This window comes from Rhyacophila brunnea, unplaced genomic scaffold, assembly GCF_057557595.1.
Source record: "Rhyacophila brunnea isolate RB1 unplaced genomic scaffold, BYU_Rbru_1.0 scaffold_6, whole genome shotgun sequence".
Taxonomy (NCBI): Eukaryota; Metazoa; Arthropoda; class Insecta; order Trichoptera; family Rhyacophilidae; genus Rhyacophila; species Rhyacophila brunnea.
Window position 1 is genome coordinate 19,839,547 of NW_028233276.1, and position 26,456 is coordinate 19,866,002.

The 26,456-nt window shown below is 34.2% G+C and overlaps 1 protein-coding gene across 1 annotated transcript; it reads right to left on the reverse strand.

Moving 5' to 3' along the window:
* Positions 1-801: 801 nt before the first annotated feature.
* LOC147065360 (uncharacterized) lies at positions 802-26,180 on the reverse strand. Its single transcript, XM_085957319.1, has 6 exons — positions 25,848-26,180; positions 19,862-19,928; positions 8,701-9,162; positions 6,859-7,623; positions 6,348-6,608; positions 802-1,230 (listed from the first exon to the last, which is right to left on the reverse strand). The coding sequence occupies exons 1-6, from the start codon at positions 26,030-26,032 to the stop codon at positions 946-948; spliced, it is 2,025 nt and encodes a 674-aa protein (XP_085813445.1). The 5' UTR covers positions 26,033-26,180; the 3' UTR covers positions 802-945.
* Between the last annotated feature and the right edge of the window lie 276 nt (positions 26,181-26,456).

Sequence of the window (26,456 nt, forward strand, 5' to 3'; positions counted from 1 at the left end):
TTGCATTGAAAGGTCGATTTCGACAAACCAATCCTATAGCGACAATGTGTCTTCTAATGTGAGAAAGGGACAGCTGATAAAATTTCCGAAATACAAATCGGTAGTGGGGATGTAAATTTTGAATAGAAAAAATCACGAGGTAGGCAGCTAACAATTAGGATGTAAATTAAATATATTAACATAATAATTTCTTTTATTTTGTTAACTGTCAATTCATGGTGGAACTGCATTGTATTGTTGTTTTTATTTAATAAAACGCAAATTTTTTGTAGTACTTATTCCACTTTTAATCAAGAGATTAGAACCGGTTTCGTCCGCCTCAGAGGGACATTTTCAACTTGTTTCAAGTTCCTCTGAGGCGGACGAAACCGGTCCTAATCTCTTGATTAAAAGTGGAATAAGTACAACAAAAAGATTGCATTTTATTAAATAAAAACAACAAACATAATAATTGACAACATTTTAAATCCTAATTGTTAGCGCTCTCATGATTTTGTCATTAAAAATTCCCACCTCGTCCACTCAATAATTGTAAATTGGTAATTTTATCAACTGACCCTTTCTCACGTTATCGCTATATATAGCTATGAAAATGATTATCAGTATAAGTTGTCTGCTGAGTGAGGGCGCTACATGCTAACATTTGACATAATTATCATTCAACATTTTTTATACTGTGATGAGTTTAGTTCTAAATTCGAACACCGGACGATATAGGTATATCTATACCTGTATAAACTAAAATGTAACATTTCGGTAATTATACTCGATATGGTTTAGTATGTTAGCGAAACACATTGTATTAAAAAAAAATTATACATGGTAAAATACCAAAGATAATATCTACTTATACAATATTATAAAAAGGATTCGTGAAAAAAGATACAAATAATTATCTGATTCCTGCAAATGATACAATATAATTCATTAACGCATTGAAAAAGATCAATCGGTGAAATAATAATTGTTAATAGATTTATATCGGCCAGAGATGATACTGTCCAAGATCCATTTGACTGTGACGCATTTCTGGTGTGCGCCCTCCACTTTTCCGACCACAATTGCCGCTACACTCAAATTTGGGGTGATTCTCCCACCGCAGAGATTGACGAGCTCTTGAAGGTCCTTTCTCGGAGGATTAGTTTCTGGACTGATGTAGATGTGGCCGCAGTCACCGAATATATTGAGGTTAAAATCTTTTCCGAGTGCTTGCTTCTGCGTACGGCTCCGCTAATCAAAAAAGAAAGAATAATTAACTGAATAATTTGATAATATATTTATTTAATTAATTAAAATCTACAATTGCACCATGGGTACTGCAAAAGTGGCTTCCAATAAAATTGTTTGCTAGCATTGTAATAGATATTTTAGCAAACACTTATAATGCCAATGTAAAACGATATGATATAAAATCATTTAATCAAAAGCAATTGATCAAGGATCAGTTTTCACAATTTATGTGACTAACTTGATAAGAAAAATGAAATCATTTCAAAGCAAATAAATAAAACATTTTGTGGAGCAAAATCTAAAAATAAATATATTAGACACCTCTATGGTCTGGTGTGATGAGTCAATGGCTGCCACCTGTTGTAGTTATTTTTTAAATTTAATTTATGACCCATTACATACACTGGGTGTATGTACAAATATTACATTGTCACCCCCAGACCATTTGAGAAAGTTAAGGGGTGGGGATAGGAGGAGCAGTTGCTCCAGGCAGCACGAATTTAGGGCCCCAATTTTTTAAACATGTCTGTGAGTGCAGAAGAAGGAGAAATATTATTAAGTATATACCTGCTGATATGGAGCGGTTTATATTGGAGGGTGTGTTTTGATTTTTTAAACAACGGATTCGGAGCAATTGAATATTAGGTATATTTTCCTTTTCATACGAGATATACGACATGGATCGGTGATTATTCTGGACTCGAATATTCCGTACACGGAAATTGCAGACAGAAAATTCCAGAGACACAACTCTGGACATAGAAAAATATGGACACAGAAAGATACAAAAAAATTGCAGAATCAAACATATACTATTTGAATGTTGAAGTTGCTAAAGAAGATCATTATAAGTACCTACTCACCTCATTTTTTATTATCTATCTATTAATTTCAACCACAGTATCATTTCATGTAAATTGAAACTGCAATATACTAAAAATAAAAGACATGTACACTAACTCTTTCAGTAATCCGCCACCCCAAAAATCAGACAAGTGTCCAAATAGTGAAAGCGGTGGATTATAGTGGATACATACAAAATATAGTAAAAATTAAAACACAGGTGAAAGTTTATGTCAATATATTATTATCATGGGCATTTTGTCATTATTAGGGATGAAACACTTGTTTTATTTGTTTATGTACTGGTTAAGGGCGGACGTGCTCAGCGTGGGTCAAAATGGAACTTTTTTTCTATTTTCAAACGATGATCCAGGACATACCTTAAAAGGTTGTAGATAATCTATTTATATAATTTTGAAGCCTTATTATCCTTTATATTTATTTTAAACATTTGATGACTGCATAAAGTATTTTTATTACATAAAATAGTATTCTTTTAAACCTCTCGCTCTAATGTTTTAGAATATAGTCATATTTCAGTACCTAACCTAACCTAACGTTTTTTTTTTTTTTTTTTTAAACGGTCAATTTATGGCTACAGCCGTATGTTGTAGCTTAACCACTGGGGAATGCCAAAAGAGTATTTCAAAAAAACACTACCTTATTCTTAGGTCAATAATTATTATAAAGCAATCATTATTCGTAGGATGTTAATCACACTTGAATGTTCAAAGACATAGCTTATCGACCCTTAATCGGCAGAACAACGTAAGCGACAATTCATAAATTTTACAGGAGAAGGTTTTTTTTAAATTATTTCCGTAATTAGTTCCAAAAATGAATTCTGTTAATGTGGTTAATAATAATTGGTTACTGCCTATACGGAAATTATAAAACAATTGCATTAGTGCTTTTAGTTTTCGAGATAGTGGCGGTAACGCTGTTTTGCTTATGTCTATGACACGATATTTTTTCCAGGCATGTCGCTTACGCTGTTTGGCGTAGTCGTTTTTATTTATAAATTTCATGCTAATTATCATCACAGGGCATTACTAATTAAGTATTAAAATAAATAACATAAGCACCCATTTATTTTACGAAAGGGGACGTTGTTAAATAAATTAAAAATATTTTGACTTTTTAAATTAATATTTTTGCTTGTAGATACTTATTCACATATAGGTAAAATAAAAATAAATGATTGGTATTTTTAAGGTTTCGCTTATATTATTAATATTATCAGGTATTGTTATTTTTCAAAATGAAATAGGTACGTATCTACTCGTACATAATTAAATATGGGGACCTACTAATTATGATAAAATAAAATTGTAATGAACTATTCAGTTTTACAAAAAAATTATTGTCCCACATTTTTTAAGCAGTAATCGCTGTATTATCCTCATTCACATCTTCCTGATCGGATTCCGGTAAAGTATCTTCCACTGATAATCCATGTGGCAGTTTCATAAACTCATCCGTCATCTCTGAGGGATATTACATTTAACACAGAGACTTTTATACTGTTACTCGTTATACTGGATTTCCGATATTGGTGATTTAGCACTATACAGCAAGGGTGGCTGCGCTTAAAGCATCACAGCACTTGATCGGGATCTGATGACATTTTCTAGGTCTAACAGTTTAGTCCTACTGTCACCAGAGTAGGTACAATATTTGGTAAGTTTTTTAAATTATGCCTTTCATAATTCACCAAATTTAATCTTGAACTTTGAAGGAATGCAAGTAGCAGCGAAAGATTTCCAGTCACGGAATTCTGCATATGACATGATGACCTAGCGTTGGAAATGATGGTGGGTCATTTTGATAGTGCCCAAACTACTATATAAATGACTCAATTGTCGCATGAATGGAATCGACCGGCATCGTAGTACGACCAGTGGGTCTATTCTATACTTATCGACCGCTAAAGTGATAGATATTATCAAACTTAGGGTAGGTTTATATAAAAGTGTTAGTACTTATTGCAACAATTATAATCAACGTATTGTAATTGTTACAATAAGTGCTAATTCTATAATACAAACCTACTCTAAGTTTGATAATATTTATCACTTTATCACTTTAGCGGTCGATAAATACAGAATAGACCCACTGGTAATAGAAAATGTATTTCTATCAATTCAATGAAAGTTGAATTTTTCATAAAATAAGATAGCATACCCAGTGTTGCCCGGTTCTTATTCTGACCAATCACAGTATAATAATTCCTTGATTTTTTCCCGCTTTGTCAGTCCTGTCCAAAGATTTGTGCATGATCGCTGAGATCTCATTACTGCCACGTTTACCATCAGTTTCACCCCATAAAAAGCAGTATCCATTATTTGTTCCACTTTCGTAGATACTTTCATTATAGTATGCGTATTTCGACTAGGGAGTGTTTAGCACCTTCTCGAGGTCAAAACTTGCGCACAAAATGTCATTGTGATTTTTACTTTTGGCCAGATCATTAAAGAACATCTCCTTGCATTTATCCTTTACGGTAAGGGGACATTTGTAAGTATCCGTTTCAATTAGCCGAAGTCTCTCGTCACCAGACATATTTGTTACTTTCTCGCAAAAAGAACACTATTATCTTTTTTGGTAGATGAAAACCCAAGTTGAACTTACTGTCTATTAAATACGTTTCTGAAAACATTCCGAATCACGACATTAGTGGATTCATTCAAAGAATCCAAATTTTCAGTATAAATTTTATACTTATACATTTTTAACATTTCAAAAATCTATAGGAAGATACTATTCTTCGTAGATTATTCCGACAGTAGTGAGATGTAACGGCGGGTAATTATTGTTTAATAAACTCTATTACCAGGTTTATTTTATCTCAGCCAGTTTTACTGGACGGCGCGAGCTTTGCTCCCAAATCGGTTTTCGCACAACTCACTACCAGACGGACCACCGAATAAACCGTACCGTAGCTTACACTATCAAATAACGTCGGTTACGTTGTTTTGCTCTACTTTATAATGCGATACAAGTTCAAACGCTAAAAGGCACAGACCCTAAAAAAATGTCACGCGATTGAGATCGGGCTCTAATATTTTTGTCACTTATGCGCTAGGTGATATTGAACAGTTCTCCATTTAAAACGCAATTTACCAAAAAGTGTCGCTTACGTTGTTCTGCCGATTAAGGGTCGTTATAATTAGTATCTATAGAATTATGTTCAAATGTGTTAATCTTGCCCATTTTTTGAATAATAAAATGCCTAATTCTTGTCAAATTTGGGATCACAGAGATTATCAATATAATTTTCTATCGTAAATATTTCACTATAATAATGTCGATATAACATGGCAGTATTTTTGGAGAAATTTGTAGAATTATTTGTTGTGTTGTGTCAGGCAAGGATACCTACTGGTCTCTCATTTTTCAATCGTTTGGATTCGAAGTGACAAATATGATTATGAATTAGATATATTTTTCTTCATAATTCTGTCGTTTATAGGATTTTAGATGGGGAATTTTGGCATTTATTACGTTAATTGGTATAACTACCTAGATTACAAACTATCAACAGTCAATCAAGAACGACTAAATAGAATGGTGTGATTGCACATAAGTACTTCCGATTATTCACAATATTAATCACTAAATTTGCTGGTTTCGAAATCGCGACAACACATTTTTTGTATCTAAATAAAAATAAGATGAACAAAAACTAGGATTTTAAATTTTCTTCCTCACATTTTTTAATTTTGAAGTGGGGACTAAAAAATTCCTCTGGTCCTCACGCTTTCTCTGAAAGGCCCTATTCGCCCCAGTTTTGACTTGTAAGTGTGATTTATTACATTTAAAATTAAAAACGCAATATGAAGGTATTAAAATGGCTCACAAAGACATGGCAAAAAGGAAGAACAAACACCGAGACTAGACACAGACACTTACATCAAATTAGAAATGGAGTGATGATGTTTAAATTTTTAGTCATTTGGAACATGCTGTTTTAATAACAGTGTAGGTATACGCCCACGGTGGCCGCGCGGCATAAGCGTTGGACTATCACGCCGTGGGTCCCAGGTTCAAATCCTGGGTCTGGCAAGTACAAATATTGTTTTTCAATTTGTGTGTGAGTCAGGGTATGGACCTAATAGGTTGAGGAAGTGGCTGACATCCATTTCTCGTAAAAACAAAATCTGTTAATACAAACCTCTACTCTGTAGAGGCCCATATAATCCTATTAGGATCGGACATGGTCAAAAAAAAAAAAAGGTATACTAAATTATACTAGATATTTCACAATTGCATACGTTCACAACAGCCAGTTCTTTCAGTTCATATATATCTTCTGTCACCCATCGGCCGGCTATTTCAGATTGCAGAACCCAGTCGCGGCTCACCACCCAGCATCCGCGAGCCACGGCCTTCAGCAAGTTGACCGTGCGGTAAGGACCGCCGGCCACCACGTGGGTTGTGAATTCGTCCACCTTGGAAGCCCAACGGAATCTGCCCAGCTTCAAGACGGATTGTCCAAGTGATGCGTTTTCAAACCTATGTAGTGATGTACTGACCTGAGAAATTGTATAAATTCAATACAGGTGCACCAATAGGAAAATTTATGCTTATTATTAGAGATAATCGGATTAAACAAAAACGAATATATTGCATTATAAATTTAATGCCATTTGCGTTTTGTATGATTGTAAACCTAAGGCCAAGTCTCTATGTAACATTTAGCATATGGTGATATATGAAATTTGTAACTCATAATAACTCACTTTGTAAAAAAAACAATAGATTCATAAAAAAATATAAACATACCAATTTGGGCCATGATCTTGGAGGATTATAGCTTTTTCTCGGAGATCTACCAGACGAACGTAGAGGTTTGAAAACTTTTTCCCGTTTTGGTGGCAGTTTTTTTCTCGGTATTTGCGGGATTGTAAACACTACAGGCTGCGTTGTGTTCGGTTTTTGAACAATTTCTTTAGTGTTATCTGTCGAATCTGGCTTAGCCGCCGTGTCTATCTTACCTGTTTTCGTGTTTTGATCATCGCACGTTTGGTATGGATTTTTCGCGATTAATTTCAGAGAATCTGTACTTTCTCTATCATTAAGTAATACATAACTAGCCTGCAAGGTGTTTTTATCAAACAATTTTCTCTTGCAAGGAGACGTATTTTTAATAGGTACGGAATCAACATTTGCGTTAGTTTCGCTTCTCACATTACTCGTGAGAGCTTTTGTTAGGCTGGGTCGCAATAATCTCTTAGGATCCGGTACATTTCTCTGATCAGTTAATGTGGATTGATCAGCGGATTCATCAGATTCCGAATCATCAGAGCTTAGGTGCAAACGAATGGAATCATCGCTTGAATTATTATCGTTAGCTTTAGAAACTGCAACAGTAGTCAGCTTTTGTAAAGGTTCTTTAAACTTGACAATACCACTTATCTCGCTGGCGGATGCTGGATTCTTGTTCGTTTTGTCGATATTGTCATTCTGGTTGCTCGATTGTGGTTTTTGTTGATTAATTGAAGATAAGTGGGCGTTTACACATTGAAGTTGAAGTTCTTTCCTGGATTCCTGAAAGAATACAATGGCATTTAATCGATGTTAAGAGAAAGCTAGAGAGTAACACAAAAAATCGAAGGGTTTCGAGATACTATTAATAATTATCATATCACACATCTTCCGAATAAAAAAATATGTTTTTAAAAGTTATTTCTGTGAATAATATTTATTTAACTAATCAATATTTTCAACAGGTTTTATTTATAAGCCGTGGCAAACAAAATATAAAAATTTTGCATCATTTTGACGAAATGTGCACTTTTTGTCAACCAACGAGGTGAAATTTAGAGAAAGATGTGATTTAAAGTAAAAAAAGAAATATCGAAATTCAAGAAAAATACAATTCATCTCGGAACTGTAATGGGATTATAGGATCGGAATTAACAAGCATAATCCAGAGAGTGGTACTAAATGTGAGATTTCTAATGTTTTTAGTAAGTTTTATTTGTAAGACAAATTTTTTTGTATAATCTCAAGATTAAAAATACTGACCATGTAATTCCAGTTTTAAAAATTCTGTTCGGAATCTCAATTCCTAGTAACAATAGCATTTAGTAATACAACAATTAAAAGTATATCACAATGTTTGCTTTTAAGCGGTTTGCTTAGGATATTGTCTTAATATTATGGGCCGCCAGACAGTCTTGTCTATCCCCGTTATATGGAGTAAGTGTCTGTAGGATAGCCTTTTGAGTTTCCATAAAATGAATGTTATAGTAACAGATTTGTTAAAAGGAATGGTTGTTAGAAATTTACTCAACCCATTGGATCTTTGCCCCAGATAAACACACGTAGAAAAAACAACATGGATTTTCATCAGTCGGAAGTTCGAACCTACAAACCAATCCGCTGCTTCAGAGACGACCCCATTTTACCAACCTGGCAACTGTCGGTCCAATATAAGAAAGTTATTAATATTTTATTTGCAGCATTTATATTCCATATAAATTAGTTTAATAAAAAAAAAGCAAAAGAATAAGAATGAATTGGGCACCCTCCTTCCTTCGCCATTCCTTGACTGTTCTTCTGTAGCCTGTAGTAAATACTTACTTCTATAATATTATCTGATAAAATCATAATATAAATTACCAAATATTTTAGGAATAGTCTTGGAGAACAGCCATAATTATTTTCTGTCTTAACAGGATATAACTTTTCGCTAACTCTATGTCCGGTACTATAACAAGCCTCGACCCACAGAACAGATACGAGAAAGGCATTCAAAAGCTTGGCTCGCCTGAAGGTGTCATTGTTCCCTTTCTTGTAGACAACGTGAGTAACCTCTTGTGCAAAAGTATCGAGCACCGTGGCCCCCATGAATTTCAAAATTTTCGTCAATGAGGATACCCGTTGTTTATTTAGACCGATTTCGATATATGCGACAACACCGAGAAGTATTTCTTTCCGTGGATCTTTTGGGTTCCCCACTGTGAGTGTTTCACCAGCGCTGTTATCGTCTATCAGTGATGCGTTCTTCAACGCGTTCCATTCTTGCCGAATTTGCTTTCGGGTGTCTTGCACAGATGCCATCGTTTTTTTGACAACCGATTTCTACAACAAACAATATTCAACTGCTCTGAAATATACATAATTATAAATGTCGGATATATAATAAAAGGTAGTTACAGAAAATAAAACATTTAATTTTCAATCTTATCCTAAACATATTATAATGAAACCGCAATTTTAGATTGTTAAACTGCCAAAAGCGTGTTTACGCGCCGTAATTACACAAATTCTTACGTTAATTGTACCAATTAAGTAGTTACTGACAAAAAAAAATAAATTAAATAAATGGAACACTTGTATGGGATGGGGTAGGTATTGAAAATTAAAAAGATAAAAATAAGTAAGTACTTCTATTTTTTATTAAAAAAAATCAAACAAATTGATTTTGAGCATATTACATCAATGTGTTCTTTGACCCTTTCAAAACTGTTCTCTTGAACTGACGATGTTTTTCTTTGCTGACAAATTATTTGAAAGGGTGTAAACTCAAAAACTAACAAAAAATAGTTATAAGTTTAAACGGGAGTTTGGTTTACACTTCCATGTATTTACTATTGATAGTACGTATTATAGCGCCTGTATACGTGTGTGGATTTACTGGCACCAATGGTGTGTATTTTAAACGATCGCGATAATAACTGTTTACACATAAAAGTGGTGACTGTCTCGCCAATCTCATTCTTCAAGCGTAAGCGAGACGCGATGTTGTCGTTGTCATGGCGTCTCGCTTACGCTTGAAGAATGATATTGACGAGAGAGTAACCACTTTTACGTGTAAACAGTTATTATCGTGATAGTTTAATTTACACACTACTGGTGCCAGTAGATCCATGCGCATGTACATGCGCTATATATTATATACGGATTCAAAAATATATATATTATACATAAAAACCATTTGTTCAAATCAATTGAATAATAATTTGATTCGGTAATTGTGCCGCAGATGTTGTCATGAGCTTTCATAATTTTTTTTTACGAAAACAGTTTATTCAATGTAGACGATTATAATAAATACCCTTTTCTGTCGGCGCATAGGCTTTTCGATCCAATAATTGTTAATTGAAAATATGAAATTTTCATACATTTTGATGCATCATTATCACAAACTAAAATTATATTAAGTAATATTAGGTTGGGGTAGGTTAGTTTTTTTTTAAATATTATTAACCATGCCCTTGCTTTTTCGTGCAAGGTGGTTGGGTGGGTTAGTTGCATTGATGTGGGGCTAATGAGGTTCCTCCATTTATATCTTTAATTTTCTTTATGGGCAGGATTAAATATTTTGTGTAGTGTTCTTGTGTTGTTCTATTGCTTAGTACTTTGTGAGGCTTTTGGAGGTCAATTTCATGATTATGCTGTCTACACTGAGTCCTGAGAGTCCATCGCTCCCTTTCTAGTATAGGGCAGTCGTTGATGACATGCCACACAGTTTGAGATGTGTTGCCGTCACATGGACAACAGTCATCATCCCTCAATTTAAATCTTTTTAGATAAGCTCGCACCGCTCTGTGGCCTGTTAGTATCTGTGTAAGTTCGTGTGATATTTTTATGTTCCTGGCAAGAGTGATGGCAGAGTCTATGTTTGGAATAAATTTCTGCGTTATTGATCCTGTGGCAGATGTTGTGTATCTGTGGTTCCATAGCTCTATTGTTTCTTCGTTTAGTTTTTCTTTTTCGTAACTTAGAGGGAAGTGTGTGTAGGTTGAAGGTCTTTTATCTGTTGTGGCTTATTTAGCGTATTTATCAGCTTCCTCGTTTCCGGCTATCCCTGTGTGACTTCTTATCCAGAAGAATCTAGGGTTTGTTCGAATCATTCAAAGCTGTGTTGATAGTGTTAAAATGTCCCTTACTAGTGGGTGTGTGGATGATGGGTTTTGGAGAGCTACCAGACTGGAGTGGCTATCTGAGAATATGTTAACATAGTTGTATCTGTGGAACTTTAATCTTTTCAGTGTCCACTCGAGAGATTCTCTGATAGCCAATATGTCTGCTTGGAAAACAGTGCAGTAGCTTTTGAGCTTAAATTTTCGGGAGGTTATTAATGTTCCATTTGCTGCCCCTACTGTGGCTGCAAAAGCTGCCACTACTTTGTCATCGATTAGACTGCCATCTGTATAGATCTCCAATCCTGTGATGTGGTATTTTGTTTTAGTGTCTTCGTCAACTATTCCTATGTGTTCTATATTTTCTAGATGTCTGATACCAGGGTGTGGAAGTTGTGTGTAGTGTATTTTGTCAGGGAGGTATGTGGCTTGTTTTAACTTGGATATTCCTGTAAGTTCTTGTATTTTTATATCTATTGGCACTATGCCTGCCAGGACTTGTGCTGACGTTAGTGATATTATGCGATATCCCTTGCAAATTGATATTTCGAAAGGTCTTTGCGCGGAATTCAGTCTTTTTTGGATCGATTTTCTATGAGTTGCTTTATTCCAGACCGATGCCGCGTAAGTTAAGGTTGGCTCCACAGCTCCATGATATATAATTTTTAAAACTTCAGGAGATGCCCCCCAAGTGGATCTAGCTGTTTTTAAAAAGAATTTTCCCATTTGAGCTGCTTTCTTACATATGTAGTCAATGTGTTTCGCCCAATTGATGTGCCTGTCTAGTATTATATGCCAAGAATTTTAAAAGGAATCAACCAACTCTTTCGGTTTTCCTTTCCACTGGATTTCTGGTGTCCGTATTTTTCTTTTGTTGATAAACATTACATTTGTCTTAATATCTGAGAAGGTTAGTTTTGCGTCTTCTCCCCATGAGTTTACTTTTTGAAGCACGCTATTGGTTTTTAATTTCAGTTCGTCGGTGTCTTTTGCTGCAATCAATATTCACACATCGTCAGCAAAGGCTTGTATGTGTGTATTGTGGGGTAAGAGTATTGTTAATAGACTGTCTAAAGCGATATTCCATAGTGTTGGGCCACAAGTTGAGCCTTGAATGCAACCTTGGGTTTGGTCTTGTTTTATTTCTACGCCTGCGTACTTTAGTTTTACTTCCCTATCTTGTAGATAACTGCTGAACAGTTTGTACAAGTTAGGTGGTGTTGACTTGATTGCAAGGGCGTTTTTTATGTGTGGCCATCATGCATTATCAAATGCATCTTGAATATCTAAGGAAATTGCCATAAGTGATTCTTTCAAATCGAGATGCATTGAGATTATATGTACGGCTTTGTTTAATGCGTGTTCTGTTGATGTCTGAGGGGTAAAGCCAAACTGTTTAGTGCTCAATTTGTTGTTTTTTGTAAGATGCCAGTGCATTCTCTGAATTGCTAGTTTTTCTAGCACATTTCCGAAAACGGGGAGGAGGCCGATAGCATCGCATCTTTTCCAGGTTTAGGAACGGCTTTAATGATCGCTATTTTCCAGGATTTCGGGAAGTGAACGAGTGTCAGATATTTATTGTATTTCTTTCTTCTTTTTCTTTCGACCATGGCCGATGCTAATATGATCATATGGGCCTCCACAGAGTAGAGGTTTGTATTGACAGATTTTGTTTTTTACGAGAAATGGATGTCAGCCACTTGCTCAACCTATTAGGTCCATACCCTGACACACACAAATTGAAAAACAATATGTGTACTTACGGGACCCAGGATTAGAACCTGGGACCCATGGCGCTATAGTCCAACGCTTAAGCCGCGCGGCCACCGTGGGCGTTTTGTATAGTAGTAGAATTTCTTCTGGGAAGTTTTTTGAGAAATTTTGGCAGATATCTAATGTGAGGTTGTCGTGTCCGAGTGCCTTTTTTGGAGTCATGTTCTGTAAATGGATAGAATCTCAGTGAGTGTGAATTGGATATCATCCTCTCCGCCCGGAATATGGTTGTCCGATGTGTATTTGATGTGTTGTTGTATCGCTGTATCTGGTGTTGGATCATCGTACGGGAAGAATTTTTCCATTAGGGCTTTTGCAGAGTCTTTTGCGGTTGAGTGCTTTACTCCCTCTGTGGTAAGTGTCGATTGTTTGTTGCTGGCATTGGTTTTTTTGTTATTTTGTATAGCGAAGACCATGCTGTCATTGGCGTCTGAGATTCATAAAATAATTTGGCGCTTTTAATTTTTGCTTCGTCAATGCTGTTTTATATGCTTCTCTTTTGTCAACATAGTCAGTGAGCGCATGATGTCACTTGAGTTCTGTAATTTTCGTTTTGATCTGAAAGTTATTCTTTTCATTTTTGTTAATTCAGCGTTCCACCAGATTGGATTTTTCCTGATTTCATGTTGCGTTTTTTGTGGGAGTATTTTATGGCATGCGATAGAGATTGCCGAGGTGATTTTTTCCACTGCAGTGTCGAGTTCAGGAGTTGTATGTATGTTTTCAAGGTACTGTTTATCTCGGCCATGTTTTCCCTTATCAATTCAGTTATTTTTCTCCAGTCGGTGTATTCATTTGTTATAAAAATGCATGTTGGGTTGGGTCATGGGTGAGAGTACGCTAATTGTATTGTTCCAAGTAAAGGTGATTGGGTTGTGGTCTGAGATGGGATTGTGTTGGTCTTCTACTGTCCAGTTAGCAATTTTGTGTGTTGTGTTTGGTGAAGAGATAGTGATATCGACATGAGATTTTAAATGTTTTCCGTTCCGCCAGGTGCTGTAAGTTGGAACTGATTCTTCATTACTAAACACCGGCCAGCTCACGTTTTTAACCGTCAACCCATAAAAAAACACATTAAAATGGTGGACGAATCCAATATCCTAAGGAGACTTTTGCCCAAATGATTTTTAGTATGGATTTCTACAATTTGTCAGTTGTTTTTTCTGCCAGCTCAGGTGCGAAGGTACTTATAATAATTATCTTGCGAAAATAATTTTAGCTGAGCGGCATATTGCAAACAATTATTAATAACATGAACCAATTAAGATTCTCGAGTTACCACTTTTATTGTTCTTTTTATCACAGCAATTTTATTGTAAGCAATAGTGAACCATTTTATACAATGCGTATAAAAATACATGTTTTAATAATTATATTTCTAAGAACTTTTTCGTAGGTACGTACAACTACTATGCATACGAATACCAATTAATTGATACCTACAAATATTGAAAGTTTTTGTGCGTGGACCTTGAAATATTCTAAAAGTATCATATTGATACCATTACCAAGTATGTGTATACATTTAGATTTAGAATATTACAGAGCTACTAATCCGCAATGCCACACATTTTACTACTTACCGTGATTAAATTAGTTATGAAACCTTAAGTAGATAAAATGTAGGTTACCGTTAATTTAAAAAAAAAGTCACCGCCCGTCCCATTTAAGGTTACATGTAAATTGTACGTAATGCATTTCACCGTGGCACAGTTTGCGGTGAGCTTTCTATCGGAAAGAGATGACCGTATACTATAAGATAAGGTATCCAATTTTATTAGATTCAATAGGAATATTAATTCAATTATCATAGCCGATTGTGGCAAAATTCATAAATTCAATAATGAAAACCTAACCTAACAAAAAACTATCCAGTAATCGGCTATTTCCAAAATTTGTTTGCCACTGGCTTCCTGTAAACCGACAAGAACCGTGTTTTATTTAGACATGAATTTTATCTCAGTACTATACGACCTAAAGAGGTTGAACAGTCTTTAATATACGACCATATATTATTACCCATACAATATTTCGGATACGGCGAACTGTGTATGTACCTACAGATTTCCAGACACGCCTATTTATTCATGTATTTAGGTATTATTATTTGATTTAAATGCACATAAAGAGTAAAAAAAACTATTCATGATATAAAACGACAGGTACCTAGACACATATTACTTTAATAAACACTTAATATGAAAGTTTTAAATTTTTTTCAACTTTCGTAATTTTGATATACTTACAACATATTTTATCATAACAGACATTTTCAATTGAATAACACAATAATAACGAAATATATGTGCATATTGTTGCATACATAAAAATTAACTTTAATAAAAAACTAACTGGTTGGTGATATTTGTACTTATTTATTAAATGACTGAGTTATATAGATAAGTACGTTATGAGATGGGGTAACTTTATCACTGAAAAATTTGCTATGTTTAAAATTCATCAACTGTAGGTGTCAAAAAAGGTTCTCTATCGATGACAAATTTTGAATTGCTTGTGATCGCTTCATAAATGAAGAAAGTGAACAACTTTAAAATGAATTATTTTCAATACAATATTATTTATCATCATCAGCTGTGGTATACACCAATATAGTATATATTTTTTATCGAAATACAAGATTTTGTACACACAGCGGCTGATGTAGCGTAACCATCTATGAAACTGTGGGTTGCGGGTTCAATCCGGCAGATGGGAAAAATAATGCATATTTTTTTTTCAGCGTGTACCTACTCGATCTACTGAATGAAGTTAGTGGGTTGGGCGAATGGACTAAATAATAATTATTCTTCGTAAAGAATGGTACGTTAATAGGTGGGTATAACTTGCACTTCGTAGAGATATATGTTTTCAAATTAGGACTGAAAATTGTATCCATCTAACTACCATTATTTTATGTATGCGTATTGTTCTTAAATCAGTTGTTTAAGACAATTCAGTGGCGTAACAGAATATAGAAAGCTCCATAAAGACAATGTTTTACTTAACTCCCTTTTTATATAAAGGATATTGTGTACATATAGAATTATTAATCCACGACGTTCACAAATAATATGTTATTTAAATAAGAGTAAGTGAAGCAATTTATAAGAATACCTAATAAAAAAGCAACATGTATACGTATTGATAACTCGCGCAGCCCTTGTTATCGGTAGGTACTTGAAGTAATATAATATATATTATAAGTATGAGTATTTCATGCATTATTGTTATTTTTAAGTTAATAAGTAAGGAATTCAAAGATATAATATTACATACCTATGTATAAGTAAGTAGATATTTAATATACAACAAATAAATATATGAAATGTACAATAAGAGCTTTAGAAAATTATAAATCATCCAATTAACTATCTTTTTATTCAACGAATAATTCACAAGATTTGACAATGTAACATTTTTAATTGAAGATAGCTACATAGTTTGAAAGCACATCAAAGAAAACTGAAAAGATCTTATTAAAAAATGATACGATGCCCAGCAGGATACAAACCTGCGCCCACTGGATTCGCGCCAATGTGCTCTGCCAACTAAGCTACCTGCGTTATATTCAATTGCGATGTAAATCATTCATCACAAATATATTCAGCTAAGCTGAAATTTAAGAGATACATCCCTCCACAGCTATTATATATTTTCATATGATACATTTATTTTAAATATGTTAACATATTATTATAAATATTATTAGCTACCGCAATGGGAAATTTTGTTGAATAAATTCATATGAATAGTCTGTAGGTAGATAAAAGTTTGACATACTGTCCACGTATTTTGATGACGAAGAGTTTTGATTCTTGGAGTAAAACTGCAGAGTTGTTCGAGGTAGATTGTAGATTTACCCAAGGGCCAAAACATCCTCCATGCAAATAACATCATATTAAATAATAGTAATTTGGTTTGCAAAATTACTTAGTGTTTTATCAAAATCTATTGTGATATTTCAGCCAAAATACATAGTACATACATAGTAAAATGTAGAATCGAGTGCGATGATGGCATCGCATGCACAAGTAAAATCACTGCCATTTGAATTCACACATTCAGTTCGGATGCGATGATCTCTGGAAGTTCTCACATACTTGTTATTTTTTTCTCCGCCGTAGATCACATTAAATAGTTAATGAACTACTGTACCTGTATTCTTCAATAATTTGTCTAAATAAGTAGGTACTAAACTATACTAATACCATCGCTTCTACATAATGAAAATTCCTCGGTATTCATAAAGATACTATAACAATAATATTTATTTCATAATTCATTGTACCTACTACATCGTACACCTTATTTTTCTGAAAAACATAGGTTCCATAAATTATTAACGCATTTTTTAATTAAAAAATGTTGTAATATTAGAGTCCGTCCCCAAAAAAAAAGAACTCCGGCTGACCGGAGTCTATTCATTACATATCATTACACCCAATGCTGGCTAGGCAACTGATAACCTCTTCGCCTCTTTTGTCATTTTTTTGGCTCCCCCACTAGCTGCTTTTTGCATTGAAATCTCCTCCTATTATATATTCGCCTTTATCTTTTCCTAATTTTTCAATTTTTTGGAGTTTTGCCAATATTGAGGATGGTGGTGGTATATAAATTGATCGAATCGTTAACTGCAAAGTTCCAGATATCAAGGTTGCAAATGCATTGCACTGGTCAGATATGTCGCTTCTCGAAAGAAGGCGGAGGTTAGGATTGGTGATGATTATTACGGCTTTGCAGGGATTTCCCGCTGTTCCGTCGGCCTGATATGTTGTTAAATTATGTGGAGATGTTACTCTGCCCGTATTTCCGACGTAAGGCTAAGAAGTAATATATCATAGTATTCAGCATGAACTATGACGTGGTCCATTGCTGAGCGATATCGCTAAAGATTTTGTTGACGAAAAATAATTTTGTCTGCCGTATTATTCCAAGAAGTTTGATTTTTCCTTTGGTCTGATGTCCATTGGTGGATTGTTGCTGTCTGAATTTGACCGATATTGGCGTGTAATAATTTTATTTTAGCAGCCATAATCCATAAATTGAGAGACCTTTTTAAATATGCTTCTTGTGCAGGGCATATTTTTTCCTCTGTCTTGTGACTAGTGGGCTTCCCGTAGCGTGTACAAGTTGCACATGTTGGTGTTTTATTAGACTGTGGACACTCGGTAGACATGTGACCCTGTAATGCACAGTGGGAACAATTTTGAGGCTCTTTACAAAATTTGCTCGCAACACTGTGTGCACAATGTCATACCGGTAAAATCACGCACTGTGTGACGACCATTCAAAATAGCACCGACCTTATTCTATTAATAAGTGCCTTACTGCTGGTTGGACATAAAATACTCGGTGACATGTTGGGCCTTCTCGAGGTCCAGCAAGATAACTACGGATGGTTGTTTTGTGAACACTTCGGCAGGTAATTATATTTTGCGGATTGATGGGTAAATACCTTGTAGGAAGTCTACATCCTCAACTTCCCGGGGTACATTGTAAATGATTATACATGGCAGTCTTTTGGGTGGGATTTTTGCTTCCAGTTTGTTTGATTTGAAACCTGGTGCGGCTGCTAGGCGTTCTCTGTGGCAGTGTTTATTACGACAAGCAGGATTTTTTACCAATCCTACGCCGGTAATTTTCACTCCTAACTCTTTGGGATTTATCGCTTCTTGTATGATGGCCTTTGTTGATGCGGAATCTTTAATTTGCATTTGTCGGGAAAACCAGTACTGCAGGCTTGGTCGGAGGTGCTGCAGCGCCTAGATGGGATATAGGTGGTGGAATTGTTGTTTGTTTTACAGCATCAGCATAGGATGAAGTGGAACCTTTAAAGGCTTTCATTTTTTTATGAGTTCCATTGCTTGACGAACAGTTCCTTCAATCGTGGAAATCTGTTGTGCTAGAATTCTAGCAGATGCTGAATTTTCTGCTGATTCGGCAAACAAATACATCAGTGTATCCATCTTGTCTAGGATTATTGTCTTTTGTTCCTTTAGGTTTCTAACTGACTGGGCAGCCAGTGCATTCTTGATGGAAATGAACAGCCCATTTGCTTGATTCAGCAGTTCAGTGGAATTTATTTTTGAGCATATCTTGGTACTGTTTGCTTCTGAATGAGGTGGTGTTCTCTTAAGAAGCGTACTGGGGGTGAATGGTGAGTCTTCCCTCGATGAAGAAGAGTCATCCCGGGCGTCGCTATTTATGAGTCGGCGTCGTGGTGAACGCCACGCCGGTTCTTCAATTCGGTGTCACTCATTTTTTTTTTAGACATTTCTCAGTGAAGTTGATAACCCCTGTTCGACTGCTACTGGTCATTAAGTATTAAATTATCGACACTTAATGAGCCAACATTTTATTGCACTAGCACTTAATTGCAGATTACTTAATTACACTAGCACGTAAGTAGTTTTGCTTGATATTTGCACTGTGATATATATTTTAGCTTTAAAGTTATTCAATTGTCATTAGTTTTTATCAGTTATATTGGCACTATTAATTGGTAATGATATTGGTTCACTAACGAGGCACTGTACAAGACAATGTACGTCCTACTCGCTCAGCGTTTCGAACTTGAATCTAAAGGGGTAGATTAGGTTAGGTTAGGTTTGGTTTGGTCTAAAAAGAAAGTTATAAAATCTCATGACATTATCTGCGGCAAATTTACCTTTGATTCACTAGAAAGAATAATATTATGTTAAACAATACCAAATCTCGATTGTAATTCAATTGAACCTACATAATTTCAAACAATCTTAGAAATATACCAGTTCAAATACCATTTGGTAATTTCTATTTCTAGAATTTTTACTAATATTATGAATATTTCTGTTATGTTACTGATTTAATAATGCAAGAAAGAATGTTGCATTCTAAAATAATGTGTATTGTTCATTGAATAATAAAAAAAGATAATAATTTAATTAATAAACTGACCATATTTTTGCCATATTTACTATCCACAATTTCCTCTGCAACAATTTATTTTCCTTCATTAAAAGAAAATCAAACTACCCACAAAGACAAGCCTATAATAATATTGCAACAGTCCCCCCACCCATTTCCAATTGAGAGTTTATGGCTATTCACAATAGAATTATTCAATGGCAACATGATGATATTAGTTAAAACAAAATACCTACCTTATACAATTGTTTTGGTGTTGCATTGTCATTCCTTGAATGCTGATCAGGATTTATTGTCATTAATCTGAAATGAAATAAAGAAGTTATGTGAATAAAACAACACCAAAAAAATTGTGCTTAACATATTGTCATGATCATCAGCCGGGGTTGACCTAGTGATGAACGAAGTCCTCTTGCAGCTCTGTTCATTCTTCTCGGTGCCTAGTTATTTGCTGCCGTGTACATACACCAAACCTTATGAGATTGTCGATCCAGCAGGTTTCAGGTGTCAATGTGGCTGTGAGTCCCTTGGGTAGCACTGTGTGGCAGGAATTGTCCAGCGGTTGTCCACTAGCCGAGCGACATGTCCAACTCATTGTTATTTCATTTTGTTGTCAACCTCTATCCTATCACATACTCTTTTCTGCCTCCTTATCCATTGGTTTCCTTTATGGTCTCTTCGTGTTATGCCCAACATTCACGACACATTGCGCTACTCGTCATTTCTGGATTACTGATTACGTCACACTGTGACGGTGACAAATTTAGTCTATAGTTCGTCATTTGGCAGAATATTTTGAACGACCACCGTCTCTGTAAATTCAATGATGGAGAGTGCCAACTTTACTGTATTAATATTTTCAATTATTATTCATTATTCATGCTAATTTCAATTAATTTTAACAGTTTCTACATGTGCGTACGTTAAAATTACTTGCGATATCACATCCATAGATAATATTTTGAACAGAACCCAACCTGCAGACCATAGATAATAGACAACATTCTTATAGAAAATACATAGTGCCAACCGCTAAAAACAAAAAACACGCGATTTTGATGAGTCGAAAATGTGTAGGCATGTAGAAAATGATAAAAAAACGTTCATTGAGTCATGTGGGTCGTAGATAGATGTAGTTGTCGATTTGCTCAATTTGAGTGCCATAGATGAGGATTCCTTTGGTTCAGCAAATAAGTTTATTATTACTTTCGTCTTTGAAACATTCATCTTCAATCTTCATTAGTAAGCTTTTGCATCCTATTCTGAAGATTTTTTGGGATTATCGTAAAGACAACAATGTCATTTGCAAAGTGCAGGTGACCGAGGTATTCGCAATTAATTGCTATTTTGCTGTTCTCCCTGTCAAGTCGCCTGAATAGAATAGCCTAACTACTAATTATTATTGTACTGACATGGAATGGCCTGGATTTGGATGTTGGTTTAGTAAACCTATTGAAGCAGTTATGTTTACTGTTAAAGGTCCCTTTAATTTTTAATGTCAATTCTGTTGTTTGTTCAGTCGAGGTTTCAGTTGCCAGTTCAGTTCGGAATCGGCTGTGTATTCATAGTTAGTTGTTACTCGTAACGAACAACACTAATACTAAATAAATTATACTTAATATGCTAACTGTTGTATAAGAGCCTACCATGGATGATGAATTTGTTGAAGACAACAAGGAAGAAAATAAGTAAATGGAGCAAAGACTGGTACCTAAAAAGAAAATCACTATCACATGTCAATTTAATGAAGGAACTCCACTTTGAACCTTGTGATTGGTCAAAGTATCTAAGGATGAGTGAGGATGCCTATCGGGAATTGCTGCAATTAGTGATACCAATTATAAAAAAGCAAGATACCGATATGAGAGAAGCTATATCACCACTCATGAAAGGCTAAGTAAGGCTAAGCAACTGGGAGTGCATACCAAAGTCTGAGGTTTTCTACTGTATTATCAGCACCAAGTCTAAGTGCGATAATACCTGAAAAGGTTCAAACTGAGAGCCGACGATCACTGTCCATGCAATGGAGTCGTGTCTCAGACAGTCAAACACATATTGGCCGATTGTCCTATACTAGATAAAGAAAGGTGGACCCTCGGGGTACAGTGCCACCAGCAAAACATCACAATAGACTTATCAAAACCAGACAAAATACTCAACAACAAAACAACACGAAAACTATTCACTGAATACCTAACAAAAGCCATCAAAAAAATAAAGACAGTAAACGGAGGAACATAAACACAAAGACAACACAACACAAAGTTACAAACCCTCAGTCACATATCAATTTAATGTATGCTATTATTTTACTATGTTATATTAACTAAAATTATTTCTGTACTTTTTATATCATTAATTAACACATTTTTATTATTATTTATATTTTATATATCTCTGTATTTTTATCTCATTACTTTAACACAAATTTTATATATTCTTTTCTTTTATATTTTATGCTTTAATATGTTATATAATATCTCTGTACTTTTTTTTTTAACTTTTTACTTTAACACATATTTTAATATTCTTTATATTTTCTTTATGTTTACAATACTGTGCTTAACTGTAAATTATGTAAATGAAATATGAATAATGTAATACTTAAGTAATAACCCAAAAAGCAAGGAATTCAATAAACGAATTAAAAAAAAAAAAAAAAAAAATACCTGTAACTTGTAAAGCCTCGACAGTACTCGAGGATTATATATAGGTAAGGGATAGGTTCACAAAAAATAAATGAAAAAAAAACTATTGATATAAAATGTTTGTGTATTATTCAAACATTGGTACATTTATTCATTCGAGAACTGTGAAAAATATTTTGCAGCTGTGTAATTACTATCATCTGGCGATCTTTCTCTTAGGCAGATAATAAAGTTTTTTTTATGCATCGGAATGATTTTTTCCCTTTCAATACAGTGAAAAGTTTTTAGAGATTCATCATACCTGATGTTCATAATTATTTATAAAAAAATGGGATATCATCCTATGTTTTTGTATTATGTACCAAATATTGTCTTTTTATTTTTATGTAGTTATTTCTTGAGAAAAAAACTATGTAAAATGACTTCAAAATGAATAAGGAACATTTTGGCAATTGAAAAACAAGGTGATTCGTTTTTGTGCTAATTTTTTTCGATTAAATTATGAGATACATTTTAGATTATTTCCTTACTCATAGTATATACAGAGATACGTCTTTGTGTTACAGATAGAACCGATTATAGTGAATAATTCTGCATACTCAACTAAAAAACGCATTTTTTGTAAATAGGTATTTGTGTTAATCACTCATCGACTCTTAGCCCTTGGCTAGCCTACAAGCGGCCAGGTCGAGCGGAGCCAAAAAATGTATGGAGACCACCATGAAAGCGCGGAGAGTGAGCGGTAGACAGTCTGGCCGCTCGTCGAATTTGCAGCGTTTCGAGCGGCTAGCTAGCGGCGTGTCAAACAAAATTGACTGATCCCCTCGCCCTTCTTTTCCCCGACTTCGAAAAAAGTCTGCAATCGGTAGCGTTAGGTAGATGCTGCATGATTCTTTCGGATCACAAAATAGTTTGTGTTTTACGCGCGTCTTAGTTTGCTATTCATTTTTATTTGAAGGAAAATACCTACTAAACCCATATTATTATAAATTACACTAGCATGTACCTATACTTTAAGTTTTTTCTAAATATGTACAGATATAAATAATCTAATGCATTTAAGTTTTGTACTATGTATTCCATTTGAGTCGTTTTTTGCGACCCGGTTTTTGACTTGCGGCATCTTCAGGCACTATGCGCACTCACCAATGGTAAATACACACTGTCAACAAATGCAGTTAAATATATCTTATATAATAAAATTAATACAACAAAGTAGGTAAAAACTTATTACCTACCTATTAAGTCAAGATTACCTATATAATGCCTGAAGATGTTGAATGCAGAGATGCAGAATTCCTCTAACTCACACGTACTTGTACATACAAAAAATAAACCACTAATATTATGTGTCATCACTGTTATCTTCAATAATAATTGGATAGGGAAATAGATACATTCTTATTTATATTAGGTACGTTGGTAGTATTCTTTATTGTGGGGGGCCTCAACATCAGTCAGTGACTCGGCCTTTCAAGTCTCTAAACCCGCCACTTATATAGGTACACTGATGAAATTTATTTACGATAGTTTTATATTTAAAATGCACATAAACCTTGTAACCTTGTAATAGAGCAAGGTTCCAATGAATTCGGCGAATGGCTGATAACCATTCCTCGTAGGTAACCAAGCTTCTTTGCCGGCCGAACTATTTGGCGTATGCTTTTGATCCGCGTACTATGTACAATAGTATAAAAAATGTCTATAGGTATTATAGCAGGTACGTCCAAAATACTGTAATTTTGTATGGTATCGGAAATATTTATTTTTAACTAAATGCAAATACATACCTACTATAATTACGTTATTGAAGTCATAATAATATTAGATATTACCTGCTCCAGTGTATTTTTTTAATTATGCAGAACATAAAATGAAATATTATAATTTTAATTTTTGCTGGTGACAAAATTATTTTGTTATTGTTATAATAATAATAATACCTAGTTTTACATAATATGCAGTTGAGGGTCCTCCATAAATTTCTTATTTTATTGCGAGGCATCATATTTCTTTTCAAAACCATAAGCAGTCAGTGCTGTGAAACCTTTTATTATTTTATTATATTATTTAATTCTGAATAAAATAATATTTAATTAACCTACATATACCAGATTTCATACAATATTATAATTAACGTTTCAAAAAATGCGCTTGTACGTTACTTAACATTTCAAAGTTTTCAATTCTTATTGTTTTTTTTAGTGGTTCGGCATTTTTCTGGTTTGTTTAATCTTATAGGTATGCTGAAAATTCACTGTTTTTGTGAAATACGGGATTTTTACATATACAATAAAAAAATCCGGCTTCTGTGTGGGAAATTATATACTTAAACCTTATTTTGTATATCACTTTTGATCTAGTGATTGTCGGGCTATGTAAATTATTTATGTTTATTTACATAATATTTTTAATATTTAGCTTTGCTTGTATAATAAAATGAACACTTTATAAAATTACACTTGTTTACGTAGGCGTGTGTAGTCGAGATCTTCCAATATGCCGACATGATCTCAATAACTCTTCTTCTTGGTCGTACACTCATGGCTGAGGATCGTGACCAAATTTGAATTTCGTCATCCTTTGAGCGACCAAGACTTTCCATCCTTCTCGATCTTCAGCTTCTCTCAGGGCAGAATCGATGGTGCAATAATTCTTACTTGATTACAAATTCACCTATACTAAAAACGTTGTGGAACCGCCATCAAGTGCCGAGTTATGCCAAGTCCCAAATCAAGATAAATAAAAAAAAACATTATATAAACAGTTTTAAAGTTGCATATCAATTGTTTGCAAACATTTGTATAAAAACAATAATTCATAAATACTATTTTAAACAAATGTGCACTTTTTTGTATTTCGCCGAACATGCGAGCATGGACGTGTCTATAGATTTTGTTTCACTAAAAGTAACGCTGTGTGGTCTCGACGAATGTTGTTTTGGTTAAATCTCATAAATTTGTATGATACGGGCTACCCAGACTACATTTAATTGATAACAATGTGTGCAGGTGAATACGTGCGTAGGCTTCCAAATGTTTGTAACATGCATTTGTTAAGCGATATAAGTTTACAAACAAAGTGGGTATCATACAATACCTTCTGGTTATAATCCAAATAACTCTGTTCAGGTTCTCTATTTCATTAAATATATTAAATAAATATTTATATTGAAAAGGTGAAGTGCCACTGGCTCAAACCGTGCAACAACCCTGTCAGTTTTATCAGTATAACATGTACTAATCTTCTGGAGAATGTCAGCTTCAAGCAGCAGCAGCAGCTTCAGCAGATATATAAATGACTAGATAAATTAGCTTTGTAACTATGTTTTTGTTCTCCTGGAAAATCATCTTTATGGACTTATATTCATATCGCCTATCATAAATATTATGTATTGACAGAATGTGTGATGGCTGGAGTAGGCCCACAGGAAATTCAATATTATGGAGAAAACATTTATTTGAAATTGATTGTTCATGTTATAGCCAATTTATTTAATAAGTAATATTATGGTACATAGTAAATATGTAAGTATATTAGTTTAAGTGAACGATTAGAAATAGTAGGTACCTACCTAAATTCATCATTAACCAATTCTCGAGCCCGCAGAAATAGACTTTCTGTGTCTTCGTCAGAGTTTGAGGAATTTGCGTCGGAGCTTTCATCCCCGAAAAAAGTTTCTTTATAGAAAAATTGATTATCTTGACGGGTATTAGTTTTAACAACCGCCCTTTCCCGGCGATTCATTTTCGGAGACATTTAAAAAAATATATCTAGATATGTTTATGCACAAATTTATAACCAGAAATATTTGTCAAAGATAAAGTGATACAGAAAAACAAACAGTTCATTTTATTCTGAACTTGTCCGGACGTGTAAGTTTTTACATTTAAAAAACTTGACGTTTGGGAGTAAACGTCAAACTAAAGTTGCCATAATACAAAATATGTGAGCAGTTAAGTGAGCACTGATCAGATCACAGTTAGACATCATTTTATAAACACAAATGATTTTTTAAATATAATATAAACTGTTTTTACCTATAGTTTAATTAATGGTGTTGTAGAAGATAAGATAATTTATTTTTCAAATAAAATATATTTTTAATACTATCCCTCTTTGGGTGAGAATTGTAAGCAAATTTGACGTTTACTCACTCATTGTAAACATAATATTTGCTGGG

Excerpts from the sequence above, each read along its gene's own strand:
- LOC147065360 (XM_085957319.1), bottom strand. The coding sequence starts at position 26,032 with ATGTCTCCGAAAATGAATCGCCGGGAAAGGGCGGTTGTTAAAACTAAT. Across the intron at positions 19,929-25,847 it reads TTGGTTAATGATGAATTTAG|ATTAATGACAATAAATCCTG; the intron begins GTAGGTACCTAC and ends ATTTCATTTCAG. Across the intron at positions 9,163-19,861 it reads CACCAAAACAATTGTATAAG|AAATCGGTTGTCAAAAAAAC; the intron begins GTAGGTATTTTG and ends TGTTTGTTGTAG.